Here is a 24381-nt window from a genome sequence, read left to right as displayed (position 1 = left end):
TACGATGACGGCTTTACAAGCGGGAGCCGCCAATTTCTTCAGGTCATCTGCCGGCATTATTGTGAATTCAGTACAGTTGTACCACCTGGGATGCGTAGCACAATCCATTGGAAATAAAGTAACAAACGTCACAACAAAACAATACCAGTCAAGAAAACACAACCGAGCAATTCCACATCGCAACATCCTATGTCGTTTGTGTTCGTAGGTCCTAAGTTACTTGTGGAACTTAACCATCTATATTTTTCAATAATATGTCAAGAGTGCTTCGGAAACAATATTTTATTTCGAATAATTTAAGAACGTTAACAATCTGTGTGGCTCACAATGTTTCTCTAGTTGGAAAATACAACTCAGTACATGCAATTTACGAGGACTTTTTAATCTGTAGAAAGTGTGAATTAATGGCACCACAAATAGTGCAGTAAATAACATTAAGTACCAGGAAATGGTGTTGTGCGATCAAAGTTTGCACAGTTGCTACAGATCTGTATTGGAGAGAAGGTGTCGCTGAAAGGGAAGTGTGAGGGCAGGGCGTGGCAGCGCTGGCTCAAAGGGCGGCGGGCCCCCTCTGGCGAGCAGAGTCCCACGGCGACAGCTGATCCGGCAGGTCCAGGTCCGCCGGCACCTGCAACACGTCAAGTGAAGGGATGCAACCGGTACAGAAACTGGGCACCAATTGTACAAAGAAATGGTTCAAGTGGCTCTCAGCACTATGGGACTTAACGTCTGAGGTTGTCCCCTAGAACTCAGAACTACTTAAACCTAACTAACCTAAGGACATCACACACATCCATGCGACCGTAGCGAGCAATTGTACAGATCGACGGGCCTGAAAGGGAGACAGTGGCTGAGAAAGCAGCTGCACAGGGCGGCAGCGTGATGCCCGTACTGTTCCGTCACAACACCGAGTATAGCCCCTGACTCCTCTGCAGAGGCTGGTATTAGCACGTACAATGGGAAAGCAACTTCAAATTGACGATGGCTGAAAAGGCCGTTGCCGTCGGATTGTCGGTGCCGTAGTGCGGTTTTGAGAGCGAGGCGGGCCGGCGCGCCGGCGCTCCGTTCTGTGACGCCTGCACCTCCCGCAGCAGTACGCGGTCCTGCTGCGTCGTGCGCTGTCCACACGTCCAGTCAGCCGCACTCCACGGACTCGGTCGTAGTGGCTCTGCTGCACCGTGGCACCGTCTTTTTATAACGACATCCCGACACAAACGGATTCCCGACGCACCACATCCCACTCGGCGGCCATCTGACCGACAGCAGACCGTTGATACGGTCCACAGCTCACCGTGGATTTTGTTCACAGTAGACGACGGATCGACGCGTGGCGCTCTGTGAAGGTGACACGTGTCTTTTTGTCGAGCATTCTATTATCGAGTACAACTAACATTTAGCTATTCTGGACTTGGGCTTTGATTTGGAAATTTGTACGATTGTGTTTTGTTCTTTGAGAAGAGTCTGAGGCTGTCGTTCCACGTGGCAGTTTTGACCTGAGACTGTGTGCCGATCCCTGTTTCGACCCGTCCCATGGGTCGTGCTTTAAGGTGTCAGGCTGCAACACAAAAGAAGTAATGTTGCATTGTATTTTAACCTTATTAATTTTGTCATTTCAACTGTACCAGCCGTTTTACTTATCAGCAGAGTCGCAATACGGCTTGTAGCAGGCCTGGGCCAGCGGAATGAACGTGCGGCGCCCTCGGCCACACAGCGCTCGTCAGCCGACGGACGGGGTCGCGCTCTGCCGCACCGTGCAGGAGCCAGCGCCATGGCGCGCACTGTGCGTCCAGGAGACGCGACCTCAAATCCCTGCGCACTGTCCACAGTTAGGTTTGCCGTGGTTTCCTAGAATTTTTAAGCCGAACGACGGTTCTTTCGACAAAGCCGATGCCGATGCCGATTCCTGGGTGCGCCTCCGTAGTGCCGTGCGAGTGCTGCCATCTGTAATGGCGACACTGCCGAGGAGCTCGCCCTCTCACGTTACAAAAGCACGCGAGCTTTTGTTGATACTTTGCAAAACATTCGAGTCTTCACAAAGCGCCAAGGAACAACTGACTGCCACAGTTACAAATTAAGTAACAGTAAGTAGGTAATACAGAAATAAATAGCTCGCCCTAAATACACAACTAATGCAAAATGAAATTGTCACATTGAAGAAAGAACAAATCTGATTTTCATCCCTTAGTTTTCTCACTAGCATAGACCTGAAGGTTCTGGTGAAACTTAAGGAAAAAAAGTGACTCGTATTTATACACCAATACCGAGCGACGATACTGTCGTAGGTGATTAAATTTGCAGCGGTGCCGCCGTAGACAGTATGTGCAGGAAGTGAAGAAAGGCCCGTGCTTTCCAAGTGAAGGACGCTGGGTAAATGTCTAATCACTTTTTCGCTGTCACATGTTGTTGCCACAAGTCTGTCTGATAGGCAGTTTTCGACACGTGAAAACCCCTTAAGCAAAACGCTCTGTCTCCGTTTATGAGGTCACTTCCTAATTTAATATCAACTGCTTCCTCAACGGCACTAACCCAACAGCTGAAAGTACACGCCACAATAACTGTGTTGATGATAACCGCTGCCAGTGCTACGTTCTGCAGTAGCAGATTTGTCCCGCTGGTGTAAGCGTGTGCGACGCTTACGCTCTGCACAACGCACTCTGAGCGTCCTGACGGTCTGTCCGACGCCGGACGCGTCACAGCTGGACGGAATACGCAGAAACAGGCCTCACGCAAACCCAGACCTTAAAGGGCCCTACTCCCACATTGGGTTCCAAACACACATTTCACATCGTGTTTCTGCAGGGTACGATCAATCCTGCTTCTCCGTAACGCAAAAAGGCCGTACATTTACGTTTCTACCGAATTATTTCGGCTTGATTTGACGACTGATTCGACAATTTCCCCGTTTTCTCGGGACTGGCTCGACGGTGCTTCTCGGTCGAGTCTAACTGAAAATTTCGATATGTCACACTCCAGCATTCGCTTAAGATCGAACGTTTCCGTGGCTCGGAGTGCTGTGATCACTCCGTGTTGAGGAGAAGTTTCAAGTTTTCGCAGACGCCCGAGCTTGTGACTATTCTCGGTTGTATAATGCTGCTGCGTTCCTGTCTTTTTCTAAGCAGTTTTGTACTCGCTTCTTTCGTCAATGAATTGAAATACACTGGCGGAAGAAAATCTCAGTACGAAGAAGTTGCGCGGCATAAAGGAATGTTAGTAGGCGTGTTTCTGCATCTGAGAGATGACGACTCTTCAGACTTGGCGCCACTATGAGGGCACGAATCAGGTTTGCTTTAAATACGCGCTGGAGGCGATCGTCAGCGTTAACTTACCTTTGAGATTGTACGCGGTGACTTGACGTTAGTCGAGAACGCCTTTAAGGTGACGAAGACGCCGTTATCGCTACCTCAGTGAGTTCGAACGAGTTCGTGTAACCGGGCCACGAGAAGCCGTATGTTCCTCGTGCGACAGTGCAGAAAGACTCGGAGGGAACGGAGCCACTGTACGTGACTGCCTTCCGAGGAGAAGACCGCCGCGATCGGCTGCGCCTGCAGCCCGGTCAGCAGTCACACAACGAGCTCTTACAAATCGGTTACTTGGACGGCAGATCCGAGTCAGATAACTAAACCACCGCCATTTGCGGCCTCGGCGGTGCCAAGCGAGAGCTCACTGCACAGGCTGGATGTCAGTTGTTTATTCTGACGAAACCTGGTGCCAGTGGTGGCGAGCTGAGAGCTTGCAACCGAGCAGGACCCACACTTGCAGTTACGACCTGCAGAGCAATTTCGTATGACCGCAGAAGCACTACACGCACAGTCTGGTGATTCGAGTTGTTGTGTTGCCATTCACGAACAGCACGCCAGAGTGATAGGATAGCGCTCGCCGACATACCACTGCCCTACACAGCGTGGACGTGTCGCCTCGGCCTGCTCCATCACCAGATCTGCCTGCAATCGAGCACGTACGGGACACCGTCGGACGGCAACCCCAGCGTCATCCACAAACAGCAAAACAGCATTGAGCGTCGCTGTATTGACCGACCGAGCGCAACAGGAATGCAACTCCCAACTCACATACTGACATTCGGTATATGTACAACACAATCTGTGCAGATTTGCGTGCCTGCATTCGACATTCTGACTGTTACACCGGTTATTAATGGAATGTGAATGACTTAAATATGTTACCTAGAAAAATACATTCTACAAATTTTATTGCTCTACATTAATCATTTTTTGGTGCTGCGATTTTTTCCGTTAGTGTATTTCTGCTATTACACAAAGTTTTTTCTTAGTTGCCTTCCTTGTACATGCACTCGTTTTCCCAAATTCTGTGGTTACCATTTTAGAGATGTCAATTCCTCTCGAGGTGAACTGCCTACTGTGGTATTCATTATCACAACGTCTACAGAGTCAGTGACCTCGAGACGCAGTGGCTCGGTACTATATTCCACGCCTTTGGACGTTGATACGTCTGGCCGTTTCAGTTCGACCCATAGTTCATCACTACTATACTGTGATTTGAGTCTATTTCTGCTATTCGGTACTCCTTACAATCGAATATTTGATTTCTGAATCTCTGCCTCGCCGTGATATAATCCAGCTGTTTTCTACCCGAGTCTCCAGGCCTTTTTGTAAGTAGAGTATATCTCCTCTTGTGACTTTTCGACAGAGTATTTGCTATTACCAGACTTAGGTTTACTCCAGAACTCTATTAGTCTCCCCCCGTGAGATAACTTCAGTTTCTTCCCGTCTCACAGGCATTCACTCTTCCCTGATTATAGGATTATCATCTCCCTTTACGTACTGATTTACCTCCATCTGTCTCTTCATGTCCTGCTTGTGACGTCGGAATGTATAACTGAATTACGGTTAGTTTTGTCTCTGTTCTGATGAGAACAATTCTATTACTATATTGTTCAAATTAATTGAGTCTGTGACCTACCATTCTATTCATAACGAATCCTACTCCCGCTAGGTTCATGTGGTAAGAAGTGCTCATCTTCCCATTTCACTTCTCTTCACTTCACTCACCCTCACTCCAGCGGCAGCACCGCGAGGAATGCGTGCTGCAACACGGGCGCAGATGCCAGCCCAGCCTGGAGGCTGCGCTGCTGTGTCTGGCCACGAACGACACAAGCTGCAAGCGTCAGTCGTGGCCGGAACAGCCGCCGCTTTGTGTACCTGAGAGGGCTTTACTGCACGTCTCACTTGAGTCAATTTCAAAGTTGGCTAATTTTTGGTGTTCGTACGGTGCTTGCATCCAAAACCGAGGGAGCCGAACTGCTCGGTGTTTCGAGAGGCACCGTATCGAAGATTTATATCGCGTATAGGGAAAGAGGTTAGGTTTGTGGTTTGTCAAATCTCTATATATCTAGACTGAGCCTTTGCGTTTCCCTTCCCATATTTTCTAGATTCCCTGACACGTTCACATTTCTGTCATTCCACGCCCCGACTCGTGGAATGTCAGTCTTGCATTACTTCTTCAGTCTCTTGCCCACGTTCATCTCCCCCTCTAGCAGTCCTCTCTCGGAGGCCCAAATGGGGCACTAATCGGCAAATTTCTTCAATTGCAGGCCACACGTTCTGTGTACACAGACTGCAGTGGTTGCGGTTGGAGGGCCCTTCGCACCCCCTGTGCGAGCGCCGGCCCCCGCCCTTCACACGCGGCTGCGCACCTGGAGAGGGCGTAAAACAGCTGACGCCTCGCTTAGCCCCGCCAGTGTGACCACTGACTTGCGTGCTGTTGCGCTATTTTTGCTATAAAAATGACTTTCGACGTGGAACTTTTTGTCACTGAAGTAGAAGGTCGCCCTGTAATTTGAGATTCAAGAAACAAGCATTACAGTAATAAGATCGAAAAACGTAATGCTTGGGAGGAGATGCGTAAGAACTTTGTTCCTGACTTCGAAAATAAAACTGTATCGGAGAAAAACGAAAGTGGTATGTATTATTCTGTTCATTTATCATTAGCATACATCTTATATTTTTGAGAACATTTTGGGTAATCAGTGCTCTTTTCCTCTTACAATTTTTATAAGAAACAGTTTAGAGCGCAAACTTTGTTTCAATTTTCATAAGCAGTAACAGCACCTGGAGGCACCCGTAGCACATGCTCCGTTCCACGCCAACTGTGGTATTGCCTGAACTGAAACTAGTTGTTAATAAATTCAAAAGTTTGCGCTCTAGACTGTTTTTTTTTATAAAAATTAGAATACATTTTGTATCTTGCTCATTTGCCAAGTAAGAGTACCTTCACTGCTGACAAAATAATCAGAAAATTTGTCTCGTACACTCACTGCACAGCGGCTTCTTACGGGCATGGTGCTACATCGTCCAACCCAATTATTTCTAAAGTTTCATCCAGTTTGAACCCATCTCTTTTGCGAACGAAGTTGTGCAGAACGCAATATGCTTTGATTATTACTGTACAGAAGTCCTCATTCACATTTAAAGGGCGACGAAAAATTCGCCATTTGTAAAATAGGATTCCAAAAGTGCACTCAATGTAACGTAGCGCCCTCGATAACCTGTAATTATAAACCTTTTTTTTTTCTCTGTCACATTTTTTCCACTGTACGGACGTTGGCATGTTTTCTTCAAGTGCAAAAGCTTAATCTCCAACAAAGCAGAATGGACGAGGTTCACCCGAGTCAGTCAGAGGTCGAGGCTCTGGCAAATTTAAATTATTGTTTCATTCTTTTGTAAATTTGTGAGTCCCCACTTTTGACATATAAACCTAAGTCTATTAATGTAAAGTAATAATCAGCGTCACAAACTGCTTGTAACACTATTGAGAAAAAGTGTTTGTAGTTATGGTATACAAAGCCACTGTGTTCAGGTTTAACAGTGCTCTCCATCAATTGCACCAAGACAGTTCGGAAAATCAGCACACACTTTAAAATTTTCTCCTATATTAATCCAACCTTCTTCTGATGCACGTCGCTTGCATATGCTTTGTAGATTATCGCATATCTCCTGACAAGTGTCTCGCACATTTCGATATAGTTAAAATGCCACATTTGAAGGAATAATGTACCTCTGTAAATGTACAGCCTGTAGCAAGGTACCTCAAATCAGACAGTTTTGTTTTTTTGTAGCAACATAGTTACAGAAGGAGTGGAAGAACATTAGTGACTGTTACACAAGAGAACTCAACAAGAGAAAAGCCTCAAAAAGTGGTTCTCCTGCAACAACCAAGAAAAAATATGTATATTTCGATATGTTAAATTTCCCACCACCTGTAACTGCCACTAAACCACCAGAGTTGGAAGAAGCCGATGCACTTACTGATGAGGCAAACAATTCTCATGTACAAGATGGAGTTGCCTCCAGTTCCAGTAAGAGACAAAAGATGACAGAGAGGAGGAATTATTTCAAGTACTTGCATCAAAGATCAAGAACGCATCAATGGCCGAAGCAGATTTTCTACTATCATTATTAGATGATTTGAAATCTGTGCCACAACATTTGAAAATGGACGCTAAATTTGAAATAATGTCAGTTTTGAGGAAGCACAGCAGGCAGGTCTTACAGTTCATTACACAACTATAATTTTCAGTTCACTTCACAAATACGAATGCCTGTATACTCAAATTCACCCATAACTGTACCTGCATCTAATCCAAGCCCATGTACATCAAATCGTGATGCCACACTTTCACCTGTGTCATCTGATTCATCAGTTGTCACTGGGTAGCGAAATATCACAGTTTTGGCTTACTGTATTTTAATATTACACATTGGAGCGAATTACTGATAAACCTACTTTAAGAATAAAGGTGTATGTAAAACAAGCATTTTATTTACCTTACAGTAATCATTAGTCTTTCCTCTGGTGAAACACTGTTCCTCACTTGCGTGTTTTGCCTCATGAGGTTTGGCCTCAGCATAGCACATAATTCATCAAAAGATGTCACAGACATTCTGAAATAGTTTAGGAATTTAGCAGGGTTTTCTCTTAATTCGTAATAAATTGTGCAAAAATGTCCGTTTTTCTCTCGAGTATTCAGTAGAGGATGAATCCAGGATTTTCTTTGACGTCGGCGGCGTCTGTATTTTCTTTTCAATAACAGGGCGAGAAGCAACACTTGCTCGTCAGAATCCATTTCGGAACTGGCTGCCACGAGCACACAGACGGCTCCCGGCACAGAGCAGCTGCTACCTGGCGATTCGGCGGCACGGTTCAGCCGAGCGAGAGTCGCGCATTGCAGCGGCTGAACCGCGGTCACGAAATCGCCGGTGTGAAAGCAGCTTCAGGGGCGAGACTGCCCTAAACCTCCGTTCTCCTTAACAACGCCGCTGCTGATCGTATTAATTGGTCCACAATACGTATCGTAAATAGTAACTGCAATAAATATACTCACAATACATGCAGATCTGTTTTATGGAAATAAAACAATTGTTCATGTTCCTACAAATGAAGGATGTAATGCTGAAGTCGTTATTAACTGTGAACGCCATGTTGTTGTTGTTGTTGTGGTCTTCAGTCCTGAGACTGGTTTGATGCAGCTCTCCATGCTACTCTATCCTGTGCAAGCTTCTTCATCTCCCAGTACCTACTGCAACCTACATCCTTCTGAATCTGCTTAGTGTATTCATCTCTTGGTCTCTCTCTACGATTTTTACCCCCCACACTGCCCTCCAGCACTAAATTGGTGATCCCTTGATGCCTCAGGACATGTCATACCAACCGATCCCTTCTTCTAGTCAAGTTGTGCAACAAACTCCTCTTCTCCCCAGTTCTATTCAGTACCTCCTCATTAGTTATGTGATCTATCCATCTAATCTTCAGTATTCTTCTGTAGCACCACATTTCGAAAGATTCTATTCTCTTCTTGTCCAAACTATTTATCGTCCACGTTTCAGTTCCATACATGGCTAAACTCCACACAAGTACTTTCAGAAACGACTTCCTGACACTTAAATCTATACTCGATGTTAACAAATTTCTCTTCTTCAGAAACGCTTTCCTTGCCATTGCCAGTCTACATTTTATATCCTCTCTACTTCGACCATCATCAGTTATTTTGCTCCCCAAGTAGCAAAACTCCTTTACTACTGTAAGTGTCTCATTTCCTAATCTAATTCCCTCAGCATCACCCGACTTAATTCCATTATCCTCGTTTTGCTTTAGTTGATGTTCATCTTATACCCTTCTTTCAAGACACTGTCCATTCCGTTCAACTGCTCTTCCAAGTCCTTTGCTGTCTCTGACAGAATTACAATGTCATCGGCGAACCTCAAAGTTTTTACTTCTTCTCCATGGATTTTAATACCTACTCCGAACTTTTCTTTTATTTCATTTACCGCTTGCTCAATATACAGACTGAACAGCATTGGGGATAGCCTACAGCCCCGTCTCACTCCCTTCCCAACCACAGCCTCCCTTTCATGTCCATCGACTCTTATAACTGCCATCTGGTTTCTGTACAAATTGTAAATAGCCTTTCGCTCCCCTGCCACCTTCAGAATTTGAAAGACAGTATTTCAGTCAACATTGTCGAAAGCTTTCTCTAAGTCTACAAATGCTAGAAACGTAGGTTTGCCTTTCCTTAATCTTTCTTCTAAGATAAGTCGTAGGGTCAGTATTGCCTCACGTGTTCCAACATTTCTACGGAATCCAAACTGATCTTCCCTGAGTTCGGCTTCTATCAGATTTTCCATTCGTGTGTAAAGAATTGGCGTCAGTATTTTGCAGCTGTTACTTATTAAACGGATAGTTCGGTAATTTTCACATCTGTCAACACCTGCTTTCTTTGGGATTAAAATTATTATATTCTTCTTGAAGTCTGAGGGTATTTCGCCTGTCTCGTACATCTTGCTCACCAGATGGTAGAGTTTTGTGAGGACTGGCTCTCCCAAGGCTGTCAGTAGTTCTAATGCAATGTTGTCTACTCCCGGGGCCTTGTTTCGAGCTAGGTCTTCCGTTTTTAACTGTGAACGCCATACTGAAGCAAAATTATTTCACGATTAATAAAGGTAATGTACATAAATTGGTTAGACAAAGAGGCTGCCTTAACTAAGTCCGACAGTCATGGCTGACGATGTGGGGTCTAAGACAATCCGTGGCTGTCACACAATGCCTTCCGTTTCCTCGACATCTTCCGCTCGGCGGGCAGCCGAGTGTGGCAGGCATATAGTCCGCCTCCGTTCTGCTACTGTGGGCAAACCGACGTGATGTATATGGCAGAGGGCGCGTCGCTCTGACCACATATTAGGACCCCTTCGCGTTCTGTCCGTGAGTGGAGCAGGGCAGTGAGGGACTTCCTAAATGCCCCTGTGGGCGCTGTCTTAGCAGTCCCCACGTTAGTGATGCATGGGGGGTTGTCGCGTATTCCTAGGGCGGTCAGCTATGCAACGTTCTAGAAACGAAGTAAGTGGGTTTTCACGGGACAGTTTGCGCCTGCCAGCTGAGCTCTCTCAGCAGTCCCCCGCGAGCCGAACGAACCTGCCACCAGCCGCACTGCCCTCATTTGTGTAGGTGCAGCACACCCCTTAGTCCTGGCCAGTACGGGGTGTTGTACGACGGACAGCATCTCAGCAGTGAACCGTCGTCTCGCGCCACCCGCTACCTGCCAGTGCCGGGGGCAGCCCGCCGCATCGACGCCGCCCCTGACGTCAGCACATCGATCGGTGACGTCAGCGACGCGACAGCTGAGCGTGTGCGGACACTGCGCGGCGTGGCGGTAGGCGTGGGAAAAACCGACCGATGGCGACACTTTGGCGCTGAATAACCGGTATTTTTCGGTATTTATTTGCTCCCAGTTGTAACAGATTTTTTAAAATTTTTCACTAATAACAGGAAAAAACCGGCATACGAGTTTCCCACAGCAGAAGCTCAAAAAAATTTTGTTTCTAGATAACAATTTTTGAAATGGAACTATTTTTACAAATGCACGATGTTCATTTTTAAAATTTCTGTGGCTTTGAAATATTGGGTTGTTATAGAAGATGAAAAAATGCGGTCAATGCTATTTTAGTAACAATGCCAACTGCGGGAAACGAGCGACAAACACGTGAATCACGCCTACAGTATTGCTGTGGCCTGTTAACACGGTACACAAGTACGTGCAGTGAACGACACCTATCCTGTGCTGTCGTTTCTCGTTCTCGTCTTCAGGTGGTCGTACTGCAGAATGGTACGATACTTTGTACGTATTTTGCGAAGCACAGTAGCAATTAGGTAAAACGCAGAATTCGCTTTACAAGATTGACAACAGGAGGACGCATAACATATTTGCGACACGGAGTAAGCGGAAAACATCCATAATATGCCTTGCGATAGAAGGTAATTTGATTGGTACACCTAAAATGTTACTGAGCTACTATAAACTTTCGATAACAACTGAAGCCTTACTTTTGTGTTTGCTATCGGGTGAAAAACTGATGGCATCGAAAAGTGACGTCGCAGGGAAGTCGGCAACTCGTGACCTCGCACAAAATCGATTATTTGAGAAACCGGTTATTTTGACCGGTTTTTAACAGTCAGGTTAAACTGGACACGAAAAATACCGGTGTAACCGAAAATCGGTCGATACGGCAATAGCCGGCGTCCTTGCGTGGCAGTGCCGCGTACCTCGAAGCATTCTGTGACGGCGCCCCTCTGAGGGTCGATCAGCACAGGACGTGGGAAGCAGCGCTGGTGCGGCGCTCAGCCCGCTATATAACCGACGAAGGGCAGGAAGCACGTCGTACGTTCCTACGACACGGTGTCCCACTGTAGACTGTTTAACCGACGTCCGATCTTACGGAACTGGTTCACAGACATGTGAGTGGTTCGTAAAGTAATAGAACTCAGTGCGTTGTCCTTGAGAACCAGTGTTCGTCAGAGACGAGGGCATCGTCGGGGGTTCCCCAGGGAAGTGCGATAGGACCGTTCTATTAGTCTATGACGTTACTGACAGGCTGAGCAGCGGCTGTCTGCCGACGATGCTGTACTGTACGGGAAGGTGTCGTCATCCAGCTGGACTGGTGAATGGCAGTCACGTCTACACGTAGAAAAACGTAAGTTAATGCAGAGGAGTAACAGAAACAACCCTATACTGTTGGCTCAAAATGGTTCAAATGGCTCTGAGCACTATGGGACTTAACTTCTGAGGCGCATCAGTCCCCTACAACTTAGAACTATTTAAACGTAACTAACCTAAGGACATCACACACATCGATGCCCGAGGCAGGATTCGAACCTGCGACCAGAACTGCTCGGCCACTCCTACAGTGTTGTAATATAGTGTTGGTGCTGTGATGCTCGACGCGGTGACGCCGTTTAAATATGTAGGCGTAACGTTGCAAGACCGATACGAAACGGAAGGAGCACGTAAAGACGGCAGTAGTGAAGGCGAATCGTCGATTTGGGTTTATTAGGAGGTGGAGCTCAGTTGTAAAGGGCACCGCGTGTACAAGTCTGGTGCGGCCCATTGCTGACTGCTGCTCGAGTGCCTGGGATCAACGGAAGACACCGGTGCTACTGTAAAGCGCGGTGCAGATCTCTCACCTGTAGATTCGGCCATCACGACAGTGTTACGGAGATGTTTTGTGGACTCAAAAGTGAATCGCTAGAGGGAAGACGACGTTCATTTCGCGAGACACTGCGACATTTGGAGAACAGGCACTTGCAGCTGAGTGCAGAACGATTTTACTGCCGCTAAGGACGCGAAAACGAGACAAGTTAGGATCGTACAGAGGCACACAGATAGTCGCTTCTTCCTTCGCTCCCTTTGCAAGTGGAATAGGAGAGGAAATGACTAGTTACGGTTCGGCATAAAACCGTACCGTGAGTTGCAGAGCGTGCGTGTAGGTGTACACGTGCAAGCATTCCACAACGTGACGTGCACGCACGCCTCCCGCGAAACGGAGTGTCACCGCCGTCAAGTTTTCTCGGCACGGAAGTTTCGACGCAGATGTCGGAAGGGTAGGCAAAGGGGAAGGGGTGATGGGGGGGGGGGGGGGCGAGCGGAGAGAGGATCGGCGGCAAATAGTGACGTCCTCTGCTGACGTCAGAAACTGACCTGTTGCAACGTGCCACTGGTTTGTTCCACAATTAACTGTGGCATCTCATTAATGAACTCTGTTTTGGCCGTTAATAACCTCTAGTACTGAAACTTCCTGGCAGATTAAAACTGTGTGCCGCACCGACACTCGAACTCGGGACCTTTTGCCTTTCGCGGGCAAGAGCTCTACCAACTGAGCTACCCAAGGACGACTCACGCCCCGTCCTCACAGCTTTACTTCTGCTAGTACTTCGTCTCCTACCTTCCAAACTTAACAGAAGCTCTCCTGCGAATCTTGCAGAACTAGCACTCCTGGAAGAAAGGATACTGCGGAGACATGGCTTAGCCACAGCCTGGGGGATGTTTCCAGAATGAGATTTTCACTCTGCAGCGGAGTGTGCGCTGATATGAAACTTCCTGGCAGATTAAAACTGTGTGCCGCACCGAGGTACCGAGTTCGAGTATCGGTCCGGCACACAGTTTTAATCTGCCAGGAAGTTTCATATCAGCGCACACTCTGCTGCAGAGTGAAAATCTCATTCTGGAAACTCTATTACTGTCAGTGCTAGGTTCTTTTTAGAAGTATCCGTGACGATTCATTCACCCTTGCCACGTGTTCTTTGATAAGGCGTTATCTCGACAGCTTAGTTGCGCCGATGAGTTCCGAATTAGGAGAGGTGGCGTTGGCTCGGACACGTGCGGCGGTGCAGCAACGTGCGCGCTTACGGCAGCAGGGGGCGCGTCGCACTGGCCACGTGTCACTGCTGCATGAAATTTGGACAACGCTCACAATCAATTGCTATTCTATGCGGGGTAACTGAAAGAAACGGGTAGAGAGACGAACAGAAATGACACTTTTATTAGGAGTCAATAGTTACACTGAACTCACCGCGACTCATAATGGTTCCCCGGACAAGACAAAAGGCAGGACGCGATTCGTGTCAGCGTGGTTAGCACGACGGGCGCCGGTATGTGGCCGGGAAGGTGCCGGTAGCGAGCTGGCGCTGCAGGGCGCCGCTGTGCCCCGCCTGCCCACACGTGCTCGGTGGGAGTCGGGTCGAGGAAGCAGGCGGGCCGGTCCACTCGGCCGGCGAATATTCTCACCTTCCGAGAGTCCTCCTTCGACCGAGTCGCGCTTCGTCACGCATTAAAACGAAATCGGGGCCGAATGCGCCCCTGACAAGACTCGCCCAGGAAGGAGTCGAGTGTGACAGTAGCGCTGGCCGTGTTCAGAGGTCTGGGGTGCACAACAGCCACGGGACCGACCCGTCCGCACATCACCTGGACCACGTGTCTCACGGTGTCCCCGTCTGCACGGCGTGTTCACACTGTCGCACGACCGTTTCGGTGGGCCACGTGTAACGGTGTGGCGAGGCACGGCCAACGTGCACGTGGCACTCCGCTGCTTCCCGTGCGCATCTTTTGGACGGTGTGTCGAAGATAACGCGCGACCGCACCGAACAGCGCAGCGAGCAGAGGGTGGGCGCCGGCGCGCCCCACGCCAGCCCCGCCCCGCCACCACAACTCCTCGCTGACCTCGTAGCGAGCACCAGAGCGTAACTGCTTTCCTTGGTCGCCACACACAATATAATTATATTGCCTACGAATAAATGTGTCATTTCTGTTTATCTCATTGCCCATTTCTTTCAGTTACTTCCTGAACTAAACTTTGCACTTCTTACTCTGTGTGGTGCATGTTTCATTGGGCCGTGTTACTTGGCACCGACGCATCACGCAAAACTTACTCGTCGTCAAGTTTTGCACACCACTGTACCTCTAGAGCTCCAAACAGTTCAATAGCAGCGTCAGCTGTGCAGAAGTCAAGTTCCGAATGTAGAGACCACCGACACGTGAAGGTCTTACGAGTGACACGCACGCAACGCGCGCGCCCTTTAGTCGGCGACCACCGGAGCAGTACGCAGCGCGCGGGATACCGCCTGTGAGCAGACTCACTGTACCACATTCAGGGGGCGACCCTTATTCGTATGATTTCGACACACATATTGTAATATTATCAATTACATTAACAGTCGCAGCTGTCAGAATAGTCGGTAATGGGTAAGAACGTTATCATCCAGTTTGCTGTCACGTAATGCGTCGCCTTCAAAAGCAGAATTCCAAAAAAATGGCTCTGAGCACTATGGGACTTAACATCTGAGGTCGTCAGCCCCCTAGAACTTGGAACTACTTAAACCTAACTAACCTAAGGACATCACACACATCCATACCCGAGGCACGATTCCAACCTGAGACCGTAGCGGTCGCGCGATTCCAGACTGAAGCGCCTAGAACCACTCGGCCACTCCGGCCGGCCGTATACTCTCATTTTCCATCAACTTCGTATCATAGGTCGAACAACATTTTACTACAAGTGTGTAGATTCTTATGTACGTACGTCAACTTCCTGTTTTCTTACAAGGAGACCACATGGCACTAGGATATTTGTTAAGTTTCCATACTTACTGTACACCAACTTCAGAACTCAAATATTGATCACCGAGCGAGGTGGCGCAGTGGTTAGGAGACTGGACGCATTCGGGAGGACGAGTGTGCAAACCCTCGTCCCAGTATCCCGATTTAGGTTTTCCCCGATTACCCTAAATCGCTTCGGGCAAATGCCGGGATGTTTCCTTTGATAGGCCACGGCCGACTTCCTTCCTCATCCTCCCCTAATCGGCTGGGACGGATCACATAGCTCTTTGGTCCCTTGCCACAAATCAACCGACCAACTAAATATTAACCCCCCCAAAGCAATTAGATGCGACTCTCAAAAAGTCTACAGGAAATGGATTTTCCATTTTTCCGACGTTATTTAATATCCTCAAGAAAGGTGCACAAAGCGAAAAAAGTGGTCCAACTAAAACATTCATATTTCCTTACATACTACACGAATATGTAATAAAAATGGGGGTTCCTATTTGAAAAAACGCAGTTGATATCCGTTTGCCCTATGGCAGCGCCATCTAGCGGGCCAACCATAGCGCCATCTGGTTTCCCACTTCAAGCTACACGAGTTTCGTTCTTTGTAGGTTTGTCCTTTGACGCTTATTTCGTCAGATATTTGGCCAGGTCACTATCAATGGACCACCCTGTATTGTTCGCCTGCCATGCGCGGGGCCTGGGTTTTATTCCTGGCTGATGCAGATTTTTAAACCAAGTTACATGTTTAGTGAGCACTTATGTGAAGCGTAAAATACGTAAAGATGAGGAAAAAATTGGTAGGTTTCGAGACTGGTAATTCCTCGATTGCTGCCTCCAGTCTCATTTTGGTCATTATTTCTTTCGTTTCTTAGTTCACTTCTAATACCTATGTCATTTATAAATAAAATTCGTCACATATATGCTGATTAACACGTATGTAATTGTCATTTTTATAAAAACGCACCGATTCTTATTTATAAATACATATTGCACACAAAAATCCGGGTTTCACTACAAATATAATTTCTTCACAACTGCCTCTTCGCATCAGATTTTTCTGTTAAAGAAACCATTACAAATTTATTTTTTTTCTGTGGTGTCACCGCCAGACACCACACTTGCTAGGTGGTAGCCTTTAAATCGGCCGCGGTCCGTTAGTATACGTCGGACCCGCGTGTCCGCACTATCAGAGATTGCAGACCGAGCGCCGCCACACGGCAGGTCTAGAGAGACTTCCTAGCACTCGCCCCAGTTGTACAGCCGACTTTGCTAGCGATGGTTCACTGACAAAATACGCTCTCATTTGCCGAGATGACATTTTAACATAGCCTTCAGCTACGTCATTTGCTACGACCTAGCAAGGCACCATTATCAGTTACTATTGATATTATGAATCATGTACCGTCAAGACAGACGTTCTTCATTAACGGATTAAAGTTAAGTATTCCACCTGCTACGTCTGTCTTTCTAAATTCTAATTTCCTTGTTCTGTTCCAGACGTCACGCCAGCCTGCGTGAGCTAAAATGCGAGCCTTTCGGCCTCCTCTATTATCACGGTGTTGGTTCTCCTGCCAACCAAAACATTGGCGACGAGGCAACACCGCGTTCGTAACTATACTGCCCTGATTTACTTGTGTAATGGCTTCGCCACAATCTCCAGATGTACTGTCCGAATCAGCTTACAGAATCAGCAGATGCAGGCCTTACTGGATGCCCTTGGACAGCTCGTCCAGGGTCAACGAGCAATGCAAAACGATGCGGCGGCCGCCGCTCCACTGCTAACGCAGCCACAACACGCAGTTGCACCCACTTTTCGACCTTTTGATGCTGCACTGGAATGCTGGACGGAGTGGTCACGCCAATTTGGATTCCATCTCGCCGCCTACAGAATTCAAGGTAACGAGCGGCAGCCTTTTTTGTCATCATCAGTCGGGGTGACGACGTACCGTGTGATAGTCAAATTATTTCCCTGACGCGATGTAGCAACTCTCTCCTACGAAGAAGTTTTGTCTGCATTAGATGCATATTTCAAAGAATCAGTCAATGTAGTAGCGAAAAGGTATACCTTCTTTCGTACAAAACGTACGGCAGGTCAGACTAATCGGGAGTCGGTTGCAACCTTGCAAGCTCAGGACTGAAGACCACAACAGCAACAACAAGGCCTTACTAGGGATTGTGCTTTTGAGTGTCAATGTGGACTCCCTTATTCAGATACTATGGTACGTGATGCAATTGCATAGAACGTTTCTGATTTTCGTATAAGGGAACAGATTTTGAAACTAGTCAATCCCTCCCTTCAACAAGTGATGGACATATTGGATCGGCAGGACACACTTGACTTTGCTCAGGAATCATTTGAAACTTCCCCAGCCATGTGTCACGTTAACCGGCCCGCCGGGCGAGCTGCACGGAGCAGTAAACAGCCCTCGCGCCTGGCAGCGCCGCTGCCGCCAGGCTCTCAGCCACGTGTCCCGCGCAGGCAAGCAAATGCAGTGCTAAAATCATGCCTGCGGTGTGCTACTAGACATTCGCGTGAGAATTGCCCGTCACGCCAGGCTATTTGCTTTTTCTGCAATAAAAAAGGACATGTTCAGAGTGTTTGCCAGAAAAAGCACAGATCGGACACTCACAACCATTCCAGGCTCTTTGCTTCGTGCCGAATTCGAACCAAGGATATCCAGGCTCGTGAAACATCGCTCATGGAAATTCATGTAGTTCATTCCACTCCGCCCAGTGCCACTCTCTCTAACAGTGACTGTGTTCGTCCCACAAATAGTGTGCGTCGACATCGCCGGAAATCCCGTCAAGTCGCAAGTGATTTTGTACCAGTGTCAGTTCACGTTGCACGAGACAGTCGCTCTTGTCGTCAGCAGGACAATAAACTTTTTGTGGACTTGGACATTAATGGCAAAGTGATACCATTCCAGCTCGATACCGCAGCTGCAGTTTCACTGATCAATCAAGACACGTACAAACAGCTGGGCACACCTCCATTGCGTGCCGCAAATGTTAAGCTAACTAGCTAGTCGGGTTAAAAGATCCCTGTGTTAGGACAGTGCAGCCTTCTTGCAACATACAAAGGACAAACAAAACTTGTTATTTTACGTCCTTCGTTCTTCTTCTTCTGCAGTGAACTTGTTTGGCTTCGATTTATTTCAGTTGTTTAACTTGTCTATAGTAAATCAGGTCCTATCAGTGAACCAGACTGTGCCTTCAGACAGTGTTTCTCGTCTATGTGAAGAATTTGCAGACATTTTTGCACTGGGCCTTGGTTGCACTACAAACTATTAAGCACATTTGGAACTGAAAGTAAACGCGCAACTGAAATTTTTCAAAACGCGCAATGTTCCCCACGCATTGCGTGTTGAGGTCGCAAAAACATTACACGATTTGGAATCACAAGGTGTAATTGAACGTGTGCAGGCTTCTCTCTGGGCATCACCCTTAGTAATTTTGCCAAAACCTTCCGGAAAATTGAGACTTTGTGTGGACTTCAAGGCAACAGTGAATCCGCAACTAGTGATTGCAACTTTTCCTTTACCCCGCCCGGAAGATCTTTTTCACAAACTGTGCCCGGGTAAATATTTTTCGAAGTTGGACCTAGCAGATGCGTACTTGCAAATACCGGTGGACGAAGAATCCCAGCGCGTTTTGGTGGTTAACACGCATCTTGGTTTGTATCGATTCAAACGACTGCCATTCGGGTGTGCATCCGCCCCTGCTTTGTTTCAGCACTATCTCCAAACTGTTTGTGCGTCGGTCCCTACTGCAGCAAACTATCTGGACGATATTGTGATCTCTGGAAAGACGGAAGAAGAACATTTAGCCAATCTCAGACATTATTTCAGATCTTGCGACAAAATGGTCTTCGATGGCGGAAGGACAAATGTGTGTTTTTTGCTCATGACTAGCCCTACCTGGTACTCAATGCCCTAGGCATACATCCTAGTCCAGAGCACCTCTGTGCCATACAAGACTTGCCTTCGCCGCAGAATTTGAAGCAGCTACAGAGTGTGCTGGAGAAAATTAATTATTATAACAAATATGTGCCGCACGCCTCTTCCATTTCAGCTCCGCTTCATCGCTTACGCCATAAAGGTGTTCCGTTCGTCTGGACGACGGAATGCGAGCGCGCCTTTCGCCAGTTGAAATCGGCGTTGTTTTCCAATACTTGCCTTACGCCATTCGATCCCCAAAAGCCCCTTTTGTTGATGGTGGATGCCTCGGATTTCGGGATCGGTGCTGTGCTTGCGCACAAAGATGGATCACACGATCGCCCTGTTGCCTTTGCGTCCAAATTGCTCTCGTCTGCGCAAAGACATTATTCACAGATCGAGAAAGAAGCATTGGCTCTCGTATTTGGTGTTACAAAGTTTCATGATTTCATGTATGGTCGTCACTTTACCATCATCACAGACCACAAACCTTTGACATCGCTTTTTCATCCGAACAAGCCTGCACTTCCACGTACAGCGCAGAAATTCATTCGCTGGTCTATTTTCCTCTCACAGTACCGCTACGATATCTTGTATCGGTCCACTGTTAAGCACGGAAACGCCGATGCGTTGTCCCATTTGCCTGTTGCTGAGGATAGAGCATTCATTGATTCGGCTACCGATGACGTGGTCGAATCCTTTCCGATTGATTTTCGTCGTGTAGCTACTGCCACAGTTGCCGACCCTGTCCTTGCTACCGTTCTGCGTTTTGTTGCTATGCAATGGTCCTTGTCAAAGTCACGGATCAGGGATCCGTTGGTTCGCCGATTTTTTGCTCACAAGGAGAGACTTTTTGTTCGACGTGGTGTTTTGCTGTTGCGTTCTGATAATGATCAGTCCAGGGTCGTGGTACCACGTTCGTTACAGTCTTCTGTATAACACCTTCTCCACCAAGGACATTGGGGTATAGTGAGAACGAAGCACCTTGCTCGTCAGCACTGTACTTGGTTCGGAATCGATGCCGCGATTACGAATATGTGCTCTTCTTGCATGGCGTGTGTCGAACAACAGTCCTCACCACCGCGGAAATTCTTTGCATGGCCAAAAGCCACTTCCCCTTGGCAACGCTTACACATCGATTTTGCTGGTCCGTTCTGGAATGCTCGATGGTTGGTTGTGGTCGATTCATTCAGTAATTTTCCTTTTGTTGTCCGGATGTCTTCCACGACGTCATCTGCCACCATCCAAGCGTTATCTGCTATCTTTTGTATTGAAGGTCTTCCACAGACTATTGTTTCCGACAATGGCCCACAATTAATGTCCGCAGAATTTGTCATTCTGCAAGGCCAATGGTATTCAACATCTGACGTCCGCGCCGTCTTCGCCACAGTCAAACGGTGCCGCTGAACGATTGGTCAGGACTTTCAAGTCACAGATGTTGAAGTTAAAAGAGTCGCATTCTCGGGAGGACGCGTTATTGCTCTTTTTGTCCTCGTATCGTTCTCAGCCCCGTGATGGTCGCTCGCCGGCTGAATTGCTCCACGGTCGTCATCATCGAACCTTGATGTCTTTGCTACATCCGCCGCATCAGGTTCCTGTGCAGCGGCAGACACCTGCTTTTGCTCCAGGCGACGTTGTCTACTATCGTCACTACCCAGGTTCACGGCCTTGGCTCGCGGGGCGCATTCTTCGCTGCCTCGGGCGCGCTATGTATCTGGTTTTGGGGGCCTCTGGTGAGGTGCGTCGGCATCTCAACCAGCTGCGCCTCTGTCGTCGCACGGGATCTGCCGCTCGCCGTCTGCTTTCAGCGACGGTGCCGTCCGGTCAGCGCCCTGGGGACCCATCTACTGGCTCGCCTCAGCCCCAGGTGTTACCGACGCTGCCTTCCATTTTGCCCCATGGCGACGCGCCGCCGCCACCGCCGCCGCGGCCTGTTCTCCCACCGGCGACGCCCGCAGTGGCCGAGTCGCTGCAACCGCCAGGCGCCTCCCTGGGTCACGCGCCGCCGATCGCTTCCCGTGACCGGATGTCCTCCGACATGGAACTCTTGCCCGCTCCAGACCATATGTCGTCTTCGCCCGTCGGGTGCCCCGACCCGATGGAGGTCGACCCTTCGGCCCCTCCTGTCTCTCTGCGGGCGCATACACCGCATGTTGGCGTGCACCCTGGAGCAGGTTTTCAGGCGTTTCCTAGCTCCCCGCGGTCCGAATGGCAGGGTGCGGGTGGCACAGCCTCGCCTGTTGTTAGGCTCCCCACCTCGTCGCATACGTCAACATGAGGTCCTCCCCACGGCGGGCGGAAGCCTTATGCCACAACCGTACGTCGATTTGCGGGGGAGGAATGTGGTGTCACCGCCAGACACCACACTTGCTAGGTGGTAGCCTTTAAATCGGCCGCGGTCCGCTAGTATACGTCGGACCCGCGTGTCGCCACTATCAGTGATTGCAGACCGAGCGCCGCCACACGGCAGGTCTAGAGAGACTTCCTAGCACTCGCCCCAGCTGTACAACCGACTTTGCTAGCGATGGTTCACTGACAAAATACGCTCTCATTTGCCGAGACGATAGTTTAACATAGCCTTCAGCTACGTCATTTGCTACGACCTAGCAAGGCGCCATTATCAGTTACTATTGATATTATGAATCATGTACCGTCATGACCGACGTTCTTCATTAACGGATTAAAGTTAAGCTACGTCCGTTTTTCTAAACTCTAATTTCCTTGTCCTGTTCCAGACGTCACGCCAGCCTGCGTGAGCTAAAACGCGTGCCTTTCGGCCTCCTCTATTAACACGGTGTTGGCTCTCCTGCCAACCAAAACATTTTCATCTTAATGTATTTCACGCTTTACGGAAATTCTCTAAGGCCGTGTCCTACGCAAGCGTCATAAGCGACCGACAGCGAGCGACGTCTGGATACGCCACGCCCGGCAACGAGCAGCGGAGAGCTCGGGTGTCCTGCGTGCGAGCGACCACCTACCGCTACAGGATGGCGCCCCTAAACTGTAGAATACTGTAGCTCGAGAGTAAGGCTCCAAAAATAGCCTTACTTAGCAAAATAAAGCGAAAAGGAATAGGAATGACGTTCCTGAAATTTACAAATGGAGGAATCTTCGTGGAGCGTTTCATACTTTGCAGCATCAACCACTGAGATCACGTGACAAATTTTTCGAATACACGTGAATGAGCAGAGGAGCATTCAGTTCATCAATAAATTAAAGACGAGTGCTTTTTACACGACCGAGACCTTTTAACAGCCAATAAATGCAAAAGAATTGCTTACTACGTTAAATATTACATAAAGGAGTTGGGCACGCTAGAGCCATATATAATGTAACGGTAGCATACGGGGTTTGAAATTGCGATTCAAATAAGGACCTGTGTTCGGTCCCGAAGTTTCTTACATTTTAGCTGCCTCAGCTACAATTGTGTATACTAATTTTTATGTATATTGTTTACACTGCATCGTTAAGTACATTTTTAAGGTCTTCCGAAAGTACTTGATCTTTAAGTGTATACACACTTATCCCAACACATCACAACATTCAATTCCTAATGAAATACAATGAACAACCACGAAACTGTATTTGAATTAATCTAAATAGTCTGTATAAGTAAAGCATACAAAATTTCTGAGAAGAAAGTCAAACATTTTGTGAAATGATTTGTCTAGAAGTATGAAATAAAAAAATTAGAGAAACATTTGATGCACCTCATTTCCTGTTTATGATTTTGAGCATCATTCAAAGGCATGTCCAATGTTTCTCTGATTTATTTATTTCTTTCTTTCACATAAATCACTTCACAAAATATTTGACCGATTTCTTTCATTTTTTATTTTCACGTTTTGTTCAGAAAGCATGGTCTTATTCAGATGCTTCAGATGGCTCTGAGCACTATGGGACTTAACTTCTGAGGTCATCAGTCCCCTAAAACTTAGAACTACTTAAACCTAACTAAGCTAAGGACATCACACACACCCATCATCTTGTTGACACTTCATTTGCCTTCGTGATGTTTTCTGCTCTCGGAAAACCTAACTTTGGTAGTTGATTCGAAGGAAGTCTTTCTGACATTTAAATATCGCACCAATGTATCTTTTATGCGCAAAATAGCTACGCCTTGTACAAATGAACTTTTTGACACTTCATTTACATAGCTTGCTGCAGCTGTTCGTGAAACATTTCATGTTTTCCTCAACTCACTAATTAAGTTTTCCTTAATTACTCTGATCACTTTCAAGCAAAACTAGACCTCACACTGGTCACTTTGATACCCTGTTTATCTGTTTCTCTCTCTTTCTTTGTCTGTGAAAATTCCGAAATATCTTATTGTATAATCTATAGGGAGTCTTGTTTTCGCTCTGCTCACACGTTTGACAAAAGCGTTTCGAATGTTAATCATGCGATAAAATAGCTCTTTCTGCGTGCTGTCATAAACGGTTCACGATATCGAAACGCCGTTTCTTGGAAATAAGATACGACGATTTTTACGACCGCTTGATTCCCGATGTGCAGGAAAGGATTCGGAAATGCCGCGAGCGACGCGCCCGCGGATATAACAACCAATATCTCAAGAATGAAAAGAGATATCATTCCGCTCAAAACTTTAAATACAAATTAGATACATTGGTTACATTTTATACGCAATAATATACGGCCTAAAATGAGCTATACGGAAAGTCTACGCAACGCGATTTTACCCCTGCAAACTCTTAAAAATTTCGTGCAGCCATGTACTCAGTTTCGTGCAGCACAGTAATTATGACGAATACCGAAAATAAATTCAGACCTTCATCGAGCAAACATATCAAGCTGCAAGATAAGGAGGAATCAAATTTTTCACCGAATAGTTTTCTTAAAATCGGATGATAGCAGCCGGCGCGCCCGCTCCACTGCGTGCTGCAGCGACGGGATTCAAACAGGTTTGAATTCAAACGTCGCCAGTTGCAGCAGAGGACAGGCGGGGCGACCACTTAGGACACTTCCCTGTTCTGTCGTCTGAAGCTGTTGCGCTGTCGGTCGCTTACGTAGGATGCGGCC

At 47.5% G+C, this 24381-nt stretch overlaps 1 protein-coding gene across 3 annotated transcripts in view; it reads right to left on the bottom strand.

The window, feature by feature from the left end:
* Positions 1-264: 264 nt before the first annotated feature.
* The window catches only part of LOC126202832 (carboxypeptidase E-like), a 493528-nt gene continuing 469411 nt past the window's right edge, over positions 265-24381 (bottom strand). For all 3 annotated transcript variants that reach the window (XM_049936897.1, XM_049936898.1, XM_049936899.1), the window contains one exon: positions 265-628. Coding sequence is in view for 1 of the 3 variants with exons in the window: in XM_049936898.1 (XP_049792855.1) it covers positions 551-628 (78 nt within the window). In the remaining 2 variants the exon portion in view is untranslated. The remainder of the gene's footprint in view (positions 629-24381) is intronic.

The sequence above is a fragment of the Schistocerca nitens genome, chromosome 1 (assembly GCF_023898315.1).
Source record: "Schistocerca nitens isolate TAMUIC-IGC-003100 chromosome 1, iqSchNite1.1, whole genome shotgun sequence".
Classification (NCBI taxonomy): domain Eukaryota; kingdom Metazoa; phylum Arthropoda; class Insecta; order Orthoptera; family Acrididae; genus Schistocerca; species Schistocerca nitens.
Note: the sequence above shows the minus strand (reverse complement) of the source record. Positions and strands in the feature narration are given on the sequence as shown.